This window comes from Leucoraja erinacea, chromosome 14 (genome assembly GCF_028641065.1).
Source record: "Leucoraja erinacea ecotype New England chromosome 14, Leri_hhj_1, whole genome shotgun sequence".
NCBI lineage: Eukaryota > Metazoa > Chordata > Chondrichthyes > Rajiformes > Rajidae > Leucoraja > Leucoraja erinaceus.
This window is the reverse complement of record NC_073390.1, coordinates 24,805,762-24,822,151: the sequence shown is the minus strand read 5'-3', so window position 1 is coordinate 24,822,151 and position 16,390 is coordinate 24,805,762. Positions and strand designations below refer to the sequence as shown.

The window sequence follows — 16,390 nt, the reverse complement described above, 5'->3', positions numbered from 1 at the left end:
TTTGAATTGTGGGAGATTTGGCCGCCATGGCTGTCCGGTCGTTGGGGGCCTCACAAGTGGAACAGCTTAGGGCCTCTCTTCATCTAAATCCGGCACTGTATTTCCCACTGGGAATATCTCCCTCTACCAGGAGCAGTGGCCCAACTGAGTGAGCCTGACAGGCACAGTGAATTCTGCACTGTGTCAAGTCACATTTATTTATATAGCACATTTAAAAAACAACTTTCGTTGGGCAAATTGCTTTACATTTGTATAAGAATAGTATAACAAACAAACTACATACATATAGCCCTCGCTCAGAGGACGTCAAGACGGGCTTGGGAGTACAGATGGGTTTTTAGTCTCGACTTAAAGGAGTCGATGGAGGGGGCAGTTCTGATGGGAAGAGGGATGCTGTTCCACAGTCTAGGAGCTGCAACCACAAAGGCGCGGTCGCCCCTGAGTTTATGCCTAGACAGCGAGATATTCAGCAACCCCAAGTCGGCCGATCTGAGGGACCTGGAGGTGGAGTGGTGGGTGAGCAGACTTTTAATGTAGGTGGGGGCAAGCCCATTGAGAGCTTTGTAGACTTAAAGGAGGATCTTGAAATTTATTCGGAATCACATAGGGAGTCAGTGGAGAGAGGCCAGGATCGGGGTAATATGGTCCCTTTTTCGGGTGCCCATCAGGAGTCTCGCTGCGGCGTTTTGGACCAGTTGCAGGCGGGACAGGGAAGATTGGCTGATGCCTGTGTAAAGGGAATTGCAGTCATCTAGGTGGGAGGAGATAAATGTGTGGATGATCTTTTCGAGGTCATCAGATTGGAGGAATTGTTTTATTTTAGCTATCGTCCGAAGCTGAAAGCTAGATTTTACCACGGCATTGACTTTTTGGCAAATTTCAATACCGAGTCAAATATCACACCAAGGTTTTTGACGTGAGGTTTGAGTAGTGGGGTAAGGCTTCCAAGGCTGCCTGCTATCATTTTGATTGAGTTCGAGGGGCCGAGAAGGATGACCTCAGACTTACTCTTGTTTAGTTGGAGGAAGTTCTGGGCCATCCAACACTTTATATTTTGAAAAACATAAAAGTGGATAAGTCTCCAGGTCCTGACAGGATATTCCCTAGGACATTGAGGGAAGTTAGTGTAGAAATAGCCGGGGCTATGACAGAAATATTTCAAATGTCATTAGAAACGGGAATAGTCCCCGAGGATTGGCGTACTGCGCATGTTATTCCATTGTTTAAAAAGGGTTCTAAGAGTAAACCTAGCAATTATAGACCTGTTAGTTTGACTTCAGTGGTGGGCAAATTAATGGAACAGATACTTAGAGATAATATATATAAGCATCTGGATAAACAGGGTCTGATTAGGAACAGTCAACATGGATTTGTGCCTGGAAGGTCATGATTGACTAAGCTTCTTGAATTTTTTGAAGAGGTTACTAGGGAAATTGACGAGGGTAAAGCAGTGGATGTTGTCTATGTGGACTTTAGTAAGGCCTTTGACAAGGTTCCTCATGGAAGGTTGGTTAAGAAGGTTCAACTGTTGGGTATAAATGCAGGAATAGCAAGATGGATTCAACAGTGGCTGAATGGGAGAAGCCAGAGGGTAATGGTGGATGGCTGTTTATCGGGTTGGAGGCAGGTGACTAGTGGGGTGCCTCAGGGATCTGTGTTGGGTCCTTTGTTGTTTGTCATGTACATCAATGATCTGGATGATGTGGTAAATGAAAGTAGTAAGTATGCAGATGATACCAAGATAGGGGGTGTTGTGGATAATGAAGAGGATTTCCAAAGTCTACAGAGTGATTTAGGCCATTTGGAAAAATGGGCTGAAAGATGGCAGATGGAGTTTAATGCTGATAAATGTGAAGTGCTACACCTTGGCAGGACAAATCAAAATAGGACGTACATGGTAAATGGTAGGGCATTGAAGAATACACTTGAACAGAGGGATCTGGGAATAACCGTGCATAGTTCCTTGAAGGTGGAATCTCATATAGATAGGGTGGTAAAGAAAGCTTTTGGTATGCTAGCCTTTATAAATCAGAGCATTGAGTATAGAAGCTGGGATGTAATGTTAAAATTGTACAAGGCATTGGTGAGACCAAATCTAGAGTATGGTGTACAATTTTGGTCGCCCAATTATAGAAGGATGTCAACAAAATAGAGAGAGTACAGAGGAGATTTACTAGAATGTTGCCTGGGTTTCAACAACTAAGTTACAGAGATAGGTTGAATAAGTTAGGTCTTTATTCTCTGGAGCGCAGAAGGTTAAGGGGGGGGGACTTGATAGAGGTCTTTAAAATGATGAGAGGGATAGACAAAGTTGATGTGGACAAGCTTTTCCCTTTGAGAATAGGGAAGATTCAAACAAGAGGACATGACTTGAGAATTAAGGGACAGAAGTTTAGGGGTAACACGAGGGGGAACTTCTTTACTCAGAGAGTGGTGGCGGTGTGGAATGAGCTTCCAGTGGAAGTGGTGGAGGCAGGTTCGTTGGTATCATTTAAAAATAAATTGGATAGGCATATGGATGAGAAGGGAATGGAGGGTTATGGTATGAGTGCAGGCAGGTGGGACTAAGGGAAAACAAGTTGTGTCGGCACGGACTTGTAGGGCCGAGATGGCCTGTTTCCGTGCTGTAATTGTTATATGGTTATATCCTCGAGGCAGCGGGTAAGGTTAAGCAGATTTGATTGGTTTTTGGGCTTCAAGGGAAGATAGAGTTGTGTATCGTCTGCGTAGCAATGGAAGGAAATGCCTTGCCTTTGAATGACTTGGCCTAAGGGGAGCATATACAGGGAGAAGAGAATGGAGCCAAGGATGGAACCTTGTGGAACCTCATAGCAGAGACTAGCTGGGGAGGAGAAAGAGTTGCCTATGTTAGTAGAGAAGCTCCTACCTGTGTGACTGTATGTGTTCCCCTGTCCTGCTGGATGTCTGCACTAGAGTAGTGTATCAGAACACACCTGGCTTATTGACCACAGAAACCAGCTGGTCACTGGGGAAGTGAGAAATGGGGTGGGGCACTGGGTCAGGTTTCTACAGGTTTATAAATAGTTGGCACAGCCAGGTATTATTGCTCTGTCTTATTCTGGAGAGCACACTGACTGAAAATTCAGACAGAAAGTGCTGTAGTAACTCAGCGGGTCAGGCAACATCCTTGAACAACATGGATCGTTGACGGTTCAGTTCGGGACCCTTCTTCTAACTGACTGGTTCGGCAACTCAAACGTCCAGGAACAAAGGAGACTACAGTGAGTGGTGGACACTGTCCGGTCCATCACTGGTGTTGACCTCCCCACCATCGACAGGATCTAGAGGAGGCACCGCCTCATTAAAGCAGCCAGCATCATCAGAGACCTACACTCTCATCTCGCTGCTGCCATCGAGAGGAAGGTACAGGAGCCTGAAAACCGTGACCTCCACATTTAAAAACAGTTTCTTCCCAGCAACCATCATGCTTTCGAAAACTGCACAGCACTAACCTCAGCAACCATGATCTTCTATGGACTGTGTCTTTGGTTGACTATAGACTTTGCTATTGCACTATTATGGTTGCATTGTTGATTATTAGATATTTTTCTGTGTGTTATTTTGTTTACAGGCCTGTAAAAAGCTGCAGCAAGTAAGAAGTTTATTGTTACATTGTCGGTAAATATGACAAGTACACACTGTTGACCCTTGAGCTTTGTATAAGCTGTTGTCTATGAGTGGACGAATGGAGACAAAGCAGCTGCTGACTTCAGAAAAGCTCCACCATAGAAACAGAGAAAATAGGTGTAGGAGGCCATTCGGCCCTTTGAGCCAGCACCGCCATTCATTGCGATCATGGCTGTTCGTCCCCAATCAGTAACCCGTGCCTGCCTTCTCCCCATATCACTCGATTCCACTAGTCCCTAGAGCTCTATCTAACGCTCTCTTAAATCCATCCAGTGATTTGGCCTTCACTGCCCTCTGTGGCAGGGAATTCCACAAATTCACAACTCTCTGGGTGAAAACGTTTTTTCTCACCTCAGTCTTAAATGGCCTCCCTTTTATTCTAAGACTGTGGCCCCTGGTTCTGGACCCGCCCAACATTGGGAACATTTTTCCTGCATCTAGCTTGTCCAGTCCTGTTATGATTTTATATGTTTCTATGAGATCCACCCTCATCCTTCTAAACTTCTGTGAATACAAGCCTAGTCTTTTCAATCTTTCCTCATATGACAGTCTCGCCATCCCAGGGATCAATCTCGTGAACCTACGCTGCACTGCCTCAAGCACAAGGATGTCCTTCCTCAAATTAGGAGACCAAAACAGTACACAATATTCCAGATGTGGTCTTACCATAGTCCTATACAAATGCAGAATAACCTATACTGAAATCCTCTTGTTATGAAAGCCAACATTCCATTAGCTTTCTTCACTGCCTGCTGTACTTGCATGCCAACCTTCAGTGACCGGTGTACAAGAACACCCAGGTCTCGCTGTACCTCCCCCTTACCTAACCTAACCCCATTGAGATAATAATCTGCCCCTTTGTTTTTTGCCACCAAAGTGGATAACCTCACATTTATCTATATTATACTGCATCTGCCCACTCACTCAACCTGTCCAGGTCACCCTGCAACCTCCTAACATCCTCTTCACAGTTCACACTGCCACCCAGCTTTGTGTCATCTGCAAACTTGCTAGTGTTCCTCCTAATTCCCTCTTCCTAATCATTAATAGGCAGTGGGCAGATGCATGGCAGATGACGTTTAATGTGGAGAAATGTGAGGTTATCCACTTTGGTATTAAAAACAGGAAGGCAGAGAGGTCCTTCTGCAGTTGTACAGAGCCCTTGTGAGACCACACCTGGAGTATTGTGTGCAGTTTAGGTGCCCTAATTTGAGGAAGGACATTCTTGCTATTGAGGGAGTGCAGCGTAGGTTTACAAGGTTAATTCCCTGGATGGCGGGACTGACATATGCTGAGAGAATGATGCAGCTGGGCTTGTACATTCTGGAGTTTAGAAGAATGAGAGGGGATCTTATTGAAATATATAAGATTGTTAAGGGTTTGGACAAGCTGGAGGCAGGAAACATGTTCCCGATGTTGGGGGAGTCCAGAACCAGGGGCCACAGTTTAAAAATAAAGAGTAGGCCATTTAGAATGGAGACGAGGAAAAACCTTTTCACCCAGAGCAGGGGCCACGGAACGGTATGCCATTAAGGGGTAAGCCATTTAGAACGGAGACAAGCAAACACTTTTTCTCACAGAGAGTTGTGAATGTGTGGAATTCTCTGCCTCAGAGGGCAGTGGAGGCAGGTTCTCTGGATGCTTTCAAGAGAGAGAGCTGGATAGGGCTGTTAAAGTTAGCGGAGTCAGGGGGTATGGGGAGAAGGCAGGAACGGGGTACTGATCGGGGATGATCAGCTATGATCGCATTGAATGGCAGTGCTGGCTCGAAGGGCCGAATGGCCCACTCCTGCACCTATTGTCTATTGACTCGTCGAGGAATGACTCACCGTCTTGGACGCTGAGGACATCTATTTGCTTCTCCAGTTCCACATCTTCGTTCAGCTGTACCTTGATGCACTGCTCACACTTGTTGCAGCCAGAGGCACCAGCCGTGTCCTTGTCCTCCAACATACGGCAAGCTTCGCACTTTATTAGCTTGCCTGACATCTCCTCCTTTCGTCTCTCCCTCTCCAGCGTATTGCGTAGTCTCCTCCCCTCAGCCTTTTCGCCGAAGACTCTCAAGCCAAAGACTCACACTTCCCTCACAAGGCTGCTCACCAAGTGCCACCTTGCTTATATTCACTGATAAATTGCCTAATTTACCAATTGACCAATTTACAAACCAAATTCCTCACTTCTAAACTGTTGTTCCCCCTCTGATTCACTTCTCCCATCTCACTTGGACTAGAGCCAATCAGTGCTATTTCCTGTTTCTATTTGCTGCTGTTTCTTCAAAATCCACTGAGTGAGTTATCAACCCGAAACATCACCAATACTTTTTCTCTGGAGATGCTGCCGGACCTACTGACTTACTCCAGCACTTTGTGCCTATCTTTGATCACACTGGCCCTTGTATAACTCATCCTACTCCTGCCCACCAATCACCACCCTCTCTTGCCCAACATGCCCGCACAGCACCACCTTGCTCATGTTGCAATCACTCATATTTAAACCAAGCTAGCTAAATATAAATGGGCACTGCAAGGTATCAGGAGTGGACCCCACTCGACACCCCTGAGCCACAGCCTGCACACAGCAGATATCGGGGAGTGTCTGAAATAACAACAGTTTACCTGGATGTTGCCAGGACTAGCATGAGCTATAAGTGGACTTTGAGCAGCCTGGGTCTTCATTCCTTGGATTGCAGGAGGCTGAAGGGTGGTCATACAGAGGTGTATAATATCATGACAGGAACAAAGGGTGAATGCACACATTTATCCAGGGGAGGGGATTCAAGAACCGGAGAGATTTAAGGTGAGGGGCAAGATTTAATAGACAATAGGTGCAGGATTAGGCCATTCGGCCCTTCCAGCCAGCACCGCCATTCAATGTGATCATGGCTGGACCCCATTCCTGCCTTCTCCCCATATCCCCTGACTCCGCTATCTTTAAGAGCCCTATCTCTCTTGAAAGAATCAAGAGAACCGCCCTCAACCGCCCTCTGAGGCAGAGAATTCCACATACTCACAACTCTCTGTGAGAAAAAGTGTTTCCTCGTCTCCGTTCTAAATGTCTTACCCCTTATTCTTAAACTGTGGCCCCTGGTTCTGGACACCCCCAACATCGGGAACATGTTTCCTACCTTTAGCATGTCCAGGGGCGTAAAACTCGGAGGGGTGGGGGGGGGGGGGGCTGAGCCTCTATGTTTTGAGAGGTGGGGGACACCCCCCCCCCCCCCCAAGTTTTTGTAATCCGGATTTTAAAACCCGGTGAAATCTGGGGGTGGGACTGATGATTGAGGGCGCCGATTGGACGAGAGAGTCGTTGGAGGAGGGAGGAGTGGGAAGGTGGGACTGAGGATAGAACGCGGTGATTGGGAGGAGGGAGATGTGGCATATACCTGCGCTTCATCCGCAACAGGATCGATCCCGGCCTGGTCTCCGCGCTGTCCCGAGTGCCCCCCCCCCCCCCCCCCCGCGGGTATCCAGAGAGGTCAGCAGCAAAGATCCTCTGATATAGGATCTTTGGTCGGGAATCAGACGGTCCAGCGCAGAGAAACAGCGCGAAACCCAGCTCAACTCTGCCTGTTCCACCAGGTGAGCCTACAGCCTTCCTGGACTTGCGGGAAATATTTCCAGCGCGGAGAAGCAGCGCTGCTATACCGTCAGTCCAGACAGGGCTGTAGTTAACCTGGTGAGGCAGGCAGAGTTGAGCTGCATTTAGCGCTGGATTGAGCCTCCAAAGCCTCGCGCGCATGTGTTTGAGTGTGCACATGCGCACGTGGCTGCCATAAAATTGTGTCCCTCAGTCTCCTCAATGTTTTGATAGCGAGTTCCGCTCTTGAGCATGTCCAAACCCTTAACAATCTTATATATTTCAATAAGATACCCTCTCATCCTTCTAAACTCCAGAGTGTACAAGCCCAGCCGCACCAGTCTCTCAGCATATGACAGTCCCGCCATCCCGTGAATTAACCTTGTAAACTACGCTGCACTCCCTCAATAACAAGAATGTCCTTCCTCAAATTTGGGGACTGAAACTGCACACAATTCTCATCCTACTCCTGCCCCACCAATCCCTCTCTCTTGCCCAACATGCCTGCACCGCACCACCTGGCTCATGTTGCAATCACTCAGATTTAAACCAAGCTAGCTAAATTTAAAAGGGCACTGCAAGGTGTCAGGAGTGGACCCCATGCGACACCTCTGAGCCACAGCGTGCACACTGCAGATATCGGGGAGTGTCTGAAATAACAGCAGGAAGTTTACCTGGATGTTGCCAGGACTAGCCTGAGCTACAAGGGGAGTTTGAGCAGGCTGAGACTTCATTTCTTGGATTGCAGGAGGCTGAAGGGTGATGATACAGAGGTGTATAAATTCATGACGGGAACAGAGGGTGAATGCATACGTTTATCCATGGGAGAGGATTCAAGAACCGGAGGTCATAGATTTAAAGTGAGAGGGGCCAAATTTAATAGACAATAAGTGCAGAATTAGGCCATTCGGCCCTTCGAGCCAGCACCACATTCAATATGATCATGGCTGATCATCCCCAATCAGTACCCCGTTCCTGCCTTCTCCCCATATCACCTGCCTCTGTTATCTTTAGGAGCCCTATCTAATCAAGTATCAAGAGGACCGACCTCAGCCGCCCTCTGAGGCAGAGAATTCCACACTCACAACTTTCAGTGAGAAAAAGTGTTTCCCCGTCTCCGTTGTAAATGTAGGTATGTTACAATACTTACCTTCAGCGGCACTGCAATTCTGCCACTGGCCGAGGTCTTCATCTGCCAGAAGTGCAAGGACTCCCAGCAAGACATCAGGAGGTAAAACCGGGCTCGGACCGGGCCCAAGAAACGATTCAGTGAGTAGCCGGGCGATTCTGGCTGGTCTCATGGACAATCAGGAACACTTGGAACTGTGAAACCCTTTGGTTCTGGTCCCACGTGGAAGATATGCCTTTCAGACGAGGCACAATGGTGCAGGATTCACCGTGCATTGAATGTGTACATAATCCAAGCCCACCCTTCAGTCCATCTGATCCGTCGTACCTTGTTTCTTTGGTGGAGTTCTTATTAAAATCTGGGACTTGGAGACTGGGACCAAGGCAGCAAGATGTTCCGCGCTGTCCTATTTAAGGGTCTGTGGTTTCACTGACTTTGGAGCAGGACTTCAATGTAAAGAGATGCCATAGATTATTTGTTACTGGAAGTGTGGACCATGCCCATTGTCAATGGAACAGTTGGTGGGTGGGTATGGGTTGCGGTGTGGTTTATGGTGAGGGGCATGGGACTCTCCTGGAGCTGGTACGGGGGTGGCAGGGGGTAGGGAGTGGAGGCATCTGAACATCCTTTTCAGAGCGTTGTAATGTGCACACAACCTATCGAGGGGGAACACAAAGATATTGCCCCCTCCTGTGTCCGGGATGTTGTTCACTGTCCACCAAAGATCACGTGAGTAGCCCTAGGTCCAGGTTTGAGAAGATCTAGGCTTCCATGAATGTGTCTACTACCATGGTTAACGTTGGAATTTGGGCTATGGTTCAATAGCCCCACTTGGTTCATCCATGCACCCCTGCCAGTATATTGTTCTAAAACGAAGTGCAATTAAAGTTTGAGAATTGTTACCCATTGAATGATAGGGATGAGCAGTTTGTGATCGTCCTGTTTTCAGACAATGGACTCAAGACACTGGCTGGGCCTTTAGCCTCTGCACACCTGTCCCTGGCCTTACCCGTGGCTGATGTGTGCAAGTGTCGAGGGGTCTAACGCTAAAAGCCCAGCTGTGATGGAGAAGGGCAGAGGTCGGGGGTGCTGCAGTGTTTGGCCAAGTCACAACTCGATTGCCTAGCCAAGGTGTCTCGTTCTGCACTGCCTTAATCCAATCTTTGGCCACACAGCAAATTGCTCTGCGACCACCTCTCTCTGCCTTTCTCACTGTCCCCACCACTGTAGGATGAAGAAACAGGGAACTGCAGATTCTGTTTACTAGGACACAATGCTGGAGTAACTCGGCAGATTAGGCCGAAGATCTGGAGAACGTGAATCGGTGATGTTGAGCCTCAATCCGAAATATCACTTTTCCATGTTCTCCAGAGATGCTGCCCGACCCGCTGACTTACTCCAGCACTTTATGTTCCACCACCGAAGATGCAGACTGGCCTACACTGTTTCCATTTAACCAGGTGGATGTAAGGCAGGGGGGGAGTTGGCTGCTTGAGACTAATGGCGGTGTATTTAACAATAAAGGCTGGGGTAACTAGTGCAGCCCAGAGGGTGTGGGTCCAATCCAACTCTCCAGGCACCACCCTCTCGCTCTGAGTTCCCAGCATCTTGGAACGGGTATAATTGTCAGTGAGCAGACAGTTTATGTACAGATCTTGCTGGGAGAGTTGTAAACACGATCCCTGGTGGGGAGAGGGAAGGAAAAAGGAGGAGGAGCCCGGGATACCAGCCTCTAGCCCTAATGTCATTATTGGAGGTGACTTCAATTGTTATTTAGACCCAATCCTGGACAGACTCTCAACAAAACCGGCTCCTACCATAGCCTCAGTGCAAACTTTAAATGATTTAACTAAGACTAGGAACATGGTTGACATTTGGTGTTTGCAGCATCCTACTAATAGAGATTTCTCTTTCTATTCTCATGTCCACAAATCCTACACCAGGATTGACTATTTTTTGATTTCGTCTGAATTACTGTCCAGTATAACAAATTCCACCTATCATAATATTTTGATTTCTGACCATAGTCTGGTGTCACTTCAATTTAAAGATATTCTGTCCAAACAAAAGTATAGCTGGCGCTTCAACCCTCTTCTTCTTAATGATCACTCTTTTATTGACCAAATGACTGCATGTATAGATGAGTTTCTTACCACAAATGATAATGGGGAAGTCTCTGATTCCACTTTATGGGAGGCCTTTAAGGTTGTGATGAGAGGCCATATTATTTAATTTGAATCATATACAAATATAAAAATCCTTACCTACAAAGCCCTCCACCATCTGGCCCCCCCATATCTCACTGACCTCCTCTCCCCCTACCAACCCTCACGGTCCCTCAGATCCACATCATCCAGTCTCCTCTCCATCCACAAGTCCAACCTCCGCAGTTTTGGGGACAGAGCCTTCTCCAGGGCAGCTCCCAGGCTCTGGAACTCCCTCCCCCAACTGATCCGCAATTCCGTGTCGCTCACCATCTTCCAGTCCCGCCTCAAGACCCATCTCTTCACCTCTGCCTATCCTTAGCCCCACGTCTCCCTCCCTTTTCATCTGTGCATTAATTGCCTCATATTGTGTTTTGTATTGAATTCTGTCTTTACTTTGTGTACTAGTCATGTCTCTACTATTTATTTCATTCCCCTTACATGTTTTTCCTCTACCTGCTAAATATTTGTAAGGTGTCCTTGAGACTCTTGAAAGGCGCCCATAAATAAAATTTATTATTATTATTATTATTATTATTATATACAAAAAGAGAACTTAATCGTCGCCTTTAGGATATTGATAAGATATTTCCAGTGCTTGAAGCGACGTATAGATCCTCTCTCTTATAGTCTGACTACAATAAAATCTTAAAACTAAAATATGAATATAATACTATCCTCAATAAACGTGTTAGCAGCCAATTACTAAAGCTCAAACAGAAATACTTTGAACTCGGTGATAAACCAGAGAAATTATTAGCAAGTCAACTTAGAGGTGAGCAAGCTAATCGTGCCATTCATAGGATTAAATTAAAATCAGGTATACTGGTTACTGACCTGAAGCATATAAATGCTTGCTTCAGGGACTTTTATAAAGAACTTTATTCCAGTAAAGTAAAGCCCACTGAAACAGATTTTTGTAATTTTTTCACTAACCTAAATATTCCACAACTTGATGGAGCATCTAGAGATGACATTGACACTCAGATTTCTGTAGATGACCTTCTGGAAGCTATCCGAGCATTTCCCTCTGGAAAAGCAGCAGGCCCAGATGGCTTTGGCTGCGTATTCTATAAGGCATTTCATGGAAAAATAGTTCCTCTCATGTTAAGAATGGTGAATGATTCAGTGAAAAACAAGAGGCTCCCCAGCTCACTCTATGAAGCTAATGTTTGCTTGCTCCTAAAAAAGGGAAAAGCTGAGACTGACCCTGCAAGTTACAGTCCAATCGCTCTTCTCAACTGTGACCAGAAGATGATAACTAAAGTCCTGGCCACAAAATTGGGTAAGCATATCTCAAAAATTGTACATCCTGATCAGATTGGATTTATACCGGGTAGATTCTCATTTAGTAATGTTCATCTGCTGCTAAATACATTATATTCGGTTCATGACAAGGATACGCAAGCTGCCATCCTATCTCTCGATGCTCAGAAGGCTTTCGATCAGATCGAATGGACCTATGTGCTAGAGACGTTAAAACAGTTTGGGTTCGGGATGAACTTTATAGTGGATTAAAATAATTTATTCAAATCCAGTATCTTCTATTCTGACTAACACAGAAAAATCCCAACCTTTTGACCTGCAGCGCGGTGTGAGAGGGTGATCCCCTTTCTCCCCTGCTGTTTGATATTGTTTTAGAACCTCTTGCAATAGGATTCAGGGGTCACCTGGGTATCCATGGTGTAAAATTTGGTAATGTTGAATGTCTTGTGAATTTATATGCGGATGATTTATTAATTTGTTTATCTGATCCGGTAGTGTCAGTTCCTAATCTTCTGAACTACATTAAGTCATTTAGTAAACTGTCAGGATATACAATTAACTGGGATAAAAGTGAATTCATGCCCTTGATGAATAATTTGAGCCCTGCTTTCTTGAAATCTTTGCCATTTAAATTAGTTACCACCCACTTTACCTATCTTGGACTGAAGATTTCCAGAAACCCCAAACTTCTACTTAAATTGAATTTTTTGGACATGGTAGACAAATTAAAAGCTAGCATTAGGTGCTGGAAGCTGCTTCCCTTCTCAATGATTGGCCGCATCAATGCTATTAAAATGGTTGCACTTCCAAGATTTTTGTATCTTTTCCAAAACCTTCCTGTCTACTTACCTTTATCTTTTTTCAAACAACTGGATTTGGTTATACTCTCATTTGTCTGGGCAGACAAACCTCCTCGCATTGCTAAAGCCCACCTACAGAAAAATGTGGACAGGGGTGGCCTTGGCCTTCCGGTACTGAAGCATTACTGCTGGGCTGCAAATGCGAGGGCTCTCACTTTCTGGCAGTGGGGCTTTCCTGATGATGTTTCCCCACTCTGGCTAGAAATTGAATCCATGTTTGTTTCAGAGACCTCTCTCCCAGTGTTGCTCTTTTACGGAGCACAGTTTCCCTACAAATTTGTTGGTCATAACTTCATTCTCAGAAACTCCGTAAGGATTCTGAATCAAATAAAAAAATTATTTGGATTGGTAAATAGCTCAGTGTATACCCCTATAGTACACAATCACTTGTTCAAACCGGCACTGATGGATAGTGTTTCTGGACTGGAGGGGGAAGGGGCTGTGTTGTATTGATGATCTCTACATAGATAATAAATTTGCCTCATTTTTTCAGCTCCAAACTAAATATCGCCTTCCTCAACAACACTTCTATCGCTACCTTCAAGTCAGGCATTTTGTACGGGAGCGTATCCCAGAATTCATAGTCAAACCAAAAAGTCACATTCTTTACAATCTACTTCTCTCACAGCCTGACTCTAAACACTTGATCTCCCGCTTTGTCACTGCCTTTTAGAAACCAGTTGAAGCTGGTCATCTCACGGAGGCCTGGGCTGCAGAATTGGGCACTCCTGTGTCAAATGAACTGTGGGAGGAAGGTTTGTCCGGTATACAGAGTTGTTCTATTAGTTCTAGATACAGATTAATTCAATTTAAAGTCTTGCATAGACTACATTATTCTAAAACCAAACTTAACAAGATTTTTGAATCGGTTTCCTCCAAGTGTGACAGATTTGGTACTGCAGAAGGATCACTATCACATTTATTCTGGCACTGTCCAGTATTAAGTAATTCCTGGAGTGACATATTTAACTGTCTTTCCAAACAATGTCGAATAAATATTCCGCCTGATTGTAATCTGGCTATTTTTGGTTGCTCTGACAATCCAAGGGCCCTTCCATCCCACCAGAAGCAGATTCTTAGAGCAGGTATGGTTGCAGCTAAAAAAATAATATTACTGAATTGGAAGTCCCCACTCTCCCCATGTTTTAAGAGGTGGCTCAACGAAATGCTTTCTATTGCTAAGATGGAACAGATTCATTTTAACAAAGGGAATTTACAAAATTATTTCTTGAAGGTGTGGAAACCATTTTTGATTTTGCTTGAAGAGGCATAACTGTCTGATCTGTTTATTTTGCTGCTGTGCTACATCTTTAATCTGAGCGAACTTTGATCTTGCACTCTGATTGATATTCTGGGTGCCCCGCACTCGTTTTTTTTTTTTTTTTTTTGTTTTCTGTCCATTGTGTGTCTGTTATGATAAAATTTGAAAAAAAATGAAGCTGTACAATAATTGTATAATGGTAGATGCCGAGCGATTTATTCTTGTACATTTGCTTCTAATAAAAATAAATTAAAAATAAAAAAAAAAAAAACAAGTTTCTTGCAGCCTCCACTTAATTATCCAGCAAAGCAAATCTAAAGCTGTCCATGTAGAAATGCTCTCTTCTGGATGAACTTCTTTAAATAAAGCAATATGGCGTCTAATATGATGTACTTCAGCAGTCATAGCTGTAGCATTCAAGTCAGAATATTTCACACATAAACGCTGAATGTGACGAACAATTAAGTCATCTTTTTCTGCATCTAACAATGTTTGAATTTGCAGAAAAGCAAATAGCTCATGAAGTGTATTCATCCGTACTGTACGTTTTGTAATTTCAGCTGTTAGCTTATCTACTGCCTCAAGTTGTTCCCGACTTTTTTCCTGAATTAAAGTTATTTTTATACTGTCCCTGATGTCCCTTGTCAGCCACGGTCGCCCCTTACTCCACTTGGAATCTTCCTCTTTGGAATGAACTGATCCTGCACCTTCTGTATTATTCCCAGAAATACCTGCCATTGTTGTTCCACTGTCATCCCTGCTGGGGTATCATTCCAGTCAACTTTGGCCAGCTCCTCCTTCATGGCTCCGTAGTCCCTTTTATTCAACTGTAACACTGACACCTCCGATTTACCCTTCTCCCTCTCCAATTGTAGATCAAACTTGACCATATTATGGTCACTACCTCCTAATGGCTCCTTAACTTCAAGTTCCTTTATCAAATACGGCTCATTGCATAACACTAAATCCAGAATTGCCTTCTCCCTGGTAGGCTCCAATACAAGCTGCTCTAAGAATCCCACGGAGGCACTCCACAAACTCCCTTTCCTGGGGTCCAGTACCAACATGATTTTCCCATTCTACCTGCATGGTGAAATCTCCCATAACAACCATAGCATTACTTTACTACATGCCAACTTTAACTCCTGAATCAACTTGCAGCCTATATCCAGACTACTGTTTGGGGGCCTGTAGATGTCCCATTAGGGTATTTTTATCCTTCCAATTCCTTAGTTCTATCCATACTGACTCCACATCTCCTGTTTCAATGTCACCCCTTGCAAGGGGCTGAATTTCATTCCTCATCAACAGTGCTACCCCACCCCCTCTGCCCACCTGTCTGTCTTTTTGATAGGAGGTATACCCTTGAATATTCAGTTCCCAGCCCTGGCCCTCTTGGAGCCATGTCTCTGTAATAGGAACCTGGGGGTCAACATTTTCCACAGGGTGGTGGGTGTATGGAACGAGCTGCCAAAGAAAGGAGTTGAGGCAGGTACAAGAATAGAATTTAAATGACACTTGGACAGGTACATGGATAGGAAATGTGCGACAGGAGAAGCTGTTGCGACTGGCAACTGGCCAGTTTATACTGCCAGCAGAGTGTGTGGAAGAAATTAATTTAGAGGGAAATTAAAGAAAAAACAGAAAGTTACAGACTTCGCAGGTTGCTTCAAGAGACTTTAATGCATGATATCATGGAGAGATGGTGGCAGAAAACTGCTCACCAGTTATCTGAATTAGCCAACAGTTATACTGTGCAGTAAACAACTTTTGTTTTTGTTAGATACAGCTATACGAAAATATACTATCTACTGCATGGGTGCCAATTATTTAATTAATCATAACATACTTTTCGCTTATGTTAATCTTATTCAACAACAGATGGTTAATACTAGTCAAACACAATACAAGGGCATTTTGACATTATTCTATCTCGCCTTTCAATGGCTCACGCCACCATCCCCTCTCCGAGCCAATCATAAGCATCTCATTTACTGCAACGCATCTACGCTGATTGCGGTAATGGATGCGAGTGATCTACTGTAACTCCTCACAAAAGGGAAAACAAGCTTTGTTATCTCCCCTACTATTTCATGTTTACATTTACCATCCACCTTTCAACACATTCCCAGATGAGAGTTAATATGCCTAATCTTACTTTGCTGATTCCCACAATCTTTTCTGCACCTGGTGAAACGAGAGCTTCCAATTGTCACATCCAAAACAATACAATACAATACAATACAACGGTTTATTTGTCACATTGCACAAAAAGTGCAAGTGAAATGATATGTCAGCAGCGATACAATGATAAAGGGCACACACAAAAACACAATAAAATTTTAACATAAACATCCACCACAGCATTCATCACTGTGGTGGAAGGCACACAATTTGGCCAGTCCTCCTCCATTTTCCTCCGTGGTCGGGACCTCAACCCTCCGCA

At 44.8% G+C, this 16,390-nt stretch overlaps 1 protein-coding gene across 1 annotated transcript in view; it reads right to left on the bottom strand.

The window, feature by feature from the left end:
- The window catches only part of LOC129703430 (uncharacterized), a 34,321-nt gene extending 28,488 nt beyond the window's left edge, over positions 1 to 5,833 (bottom strand). The window contains exon 1 of the mRNA XM_055645860.1: positions 5,478 to 5,833. Coding sequence (XP_055501835.1) covers positions 5,478 to 5,637 — 160 coding nt within the window. The 5' untranslated portion in view covers positions 5,638 to 5,833. The remainder of the gene's footprint in view (positions 1 to 5,477) is intronic.
- Positions 5,834 to 16,390: the final 10,557 nt, after the last annotated feature.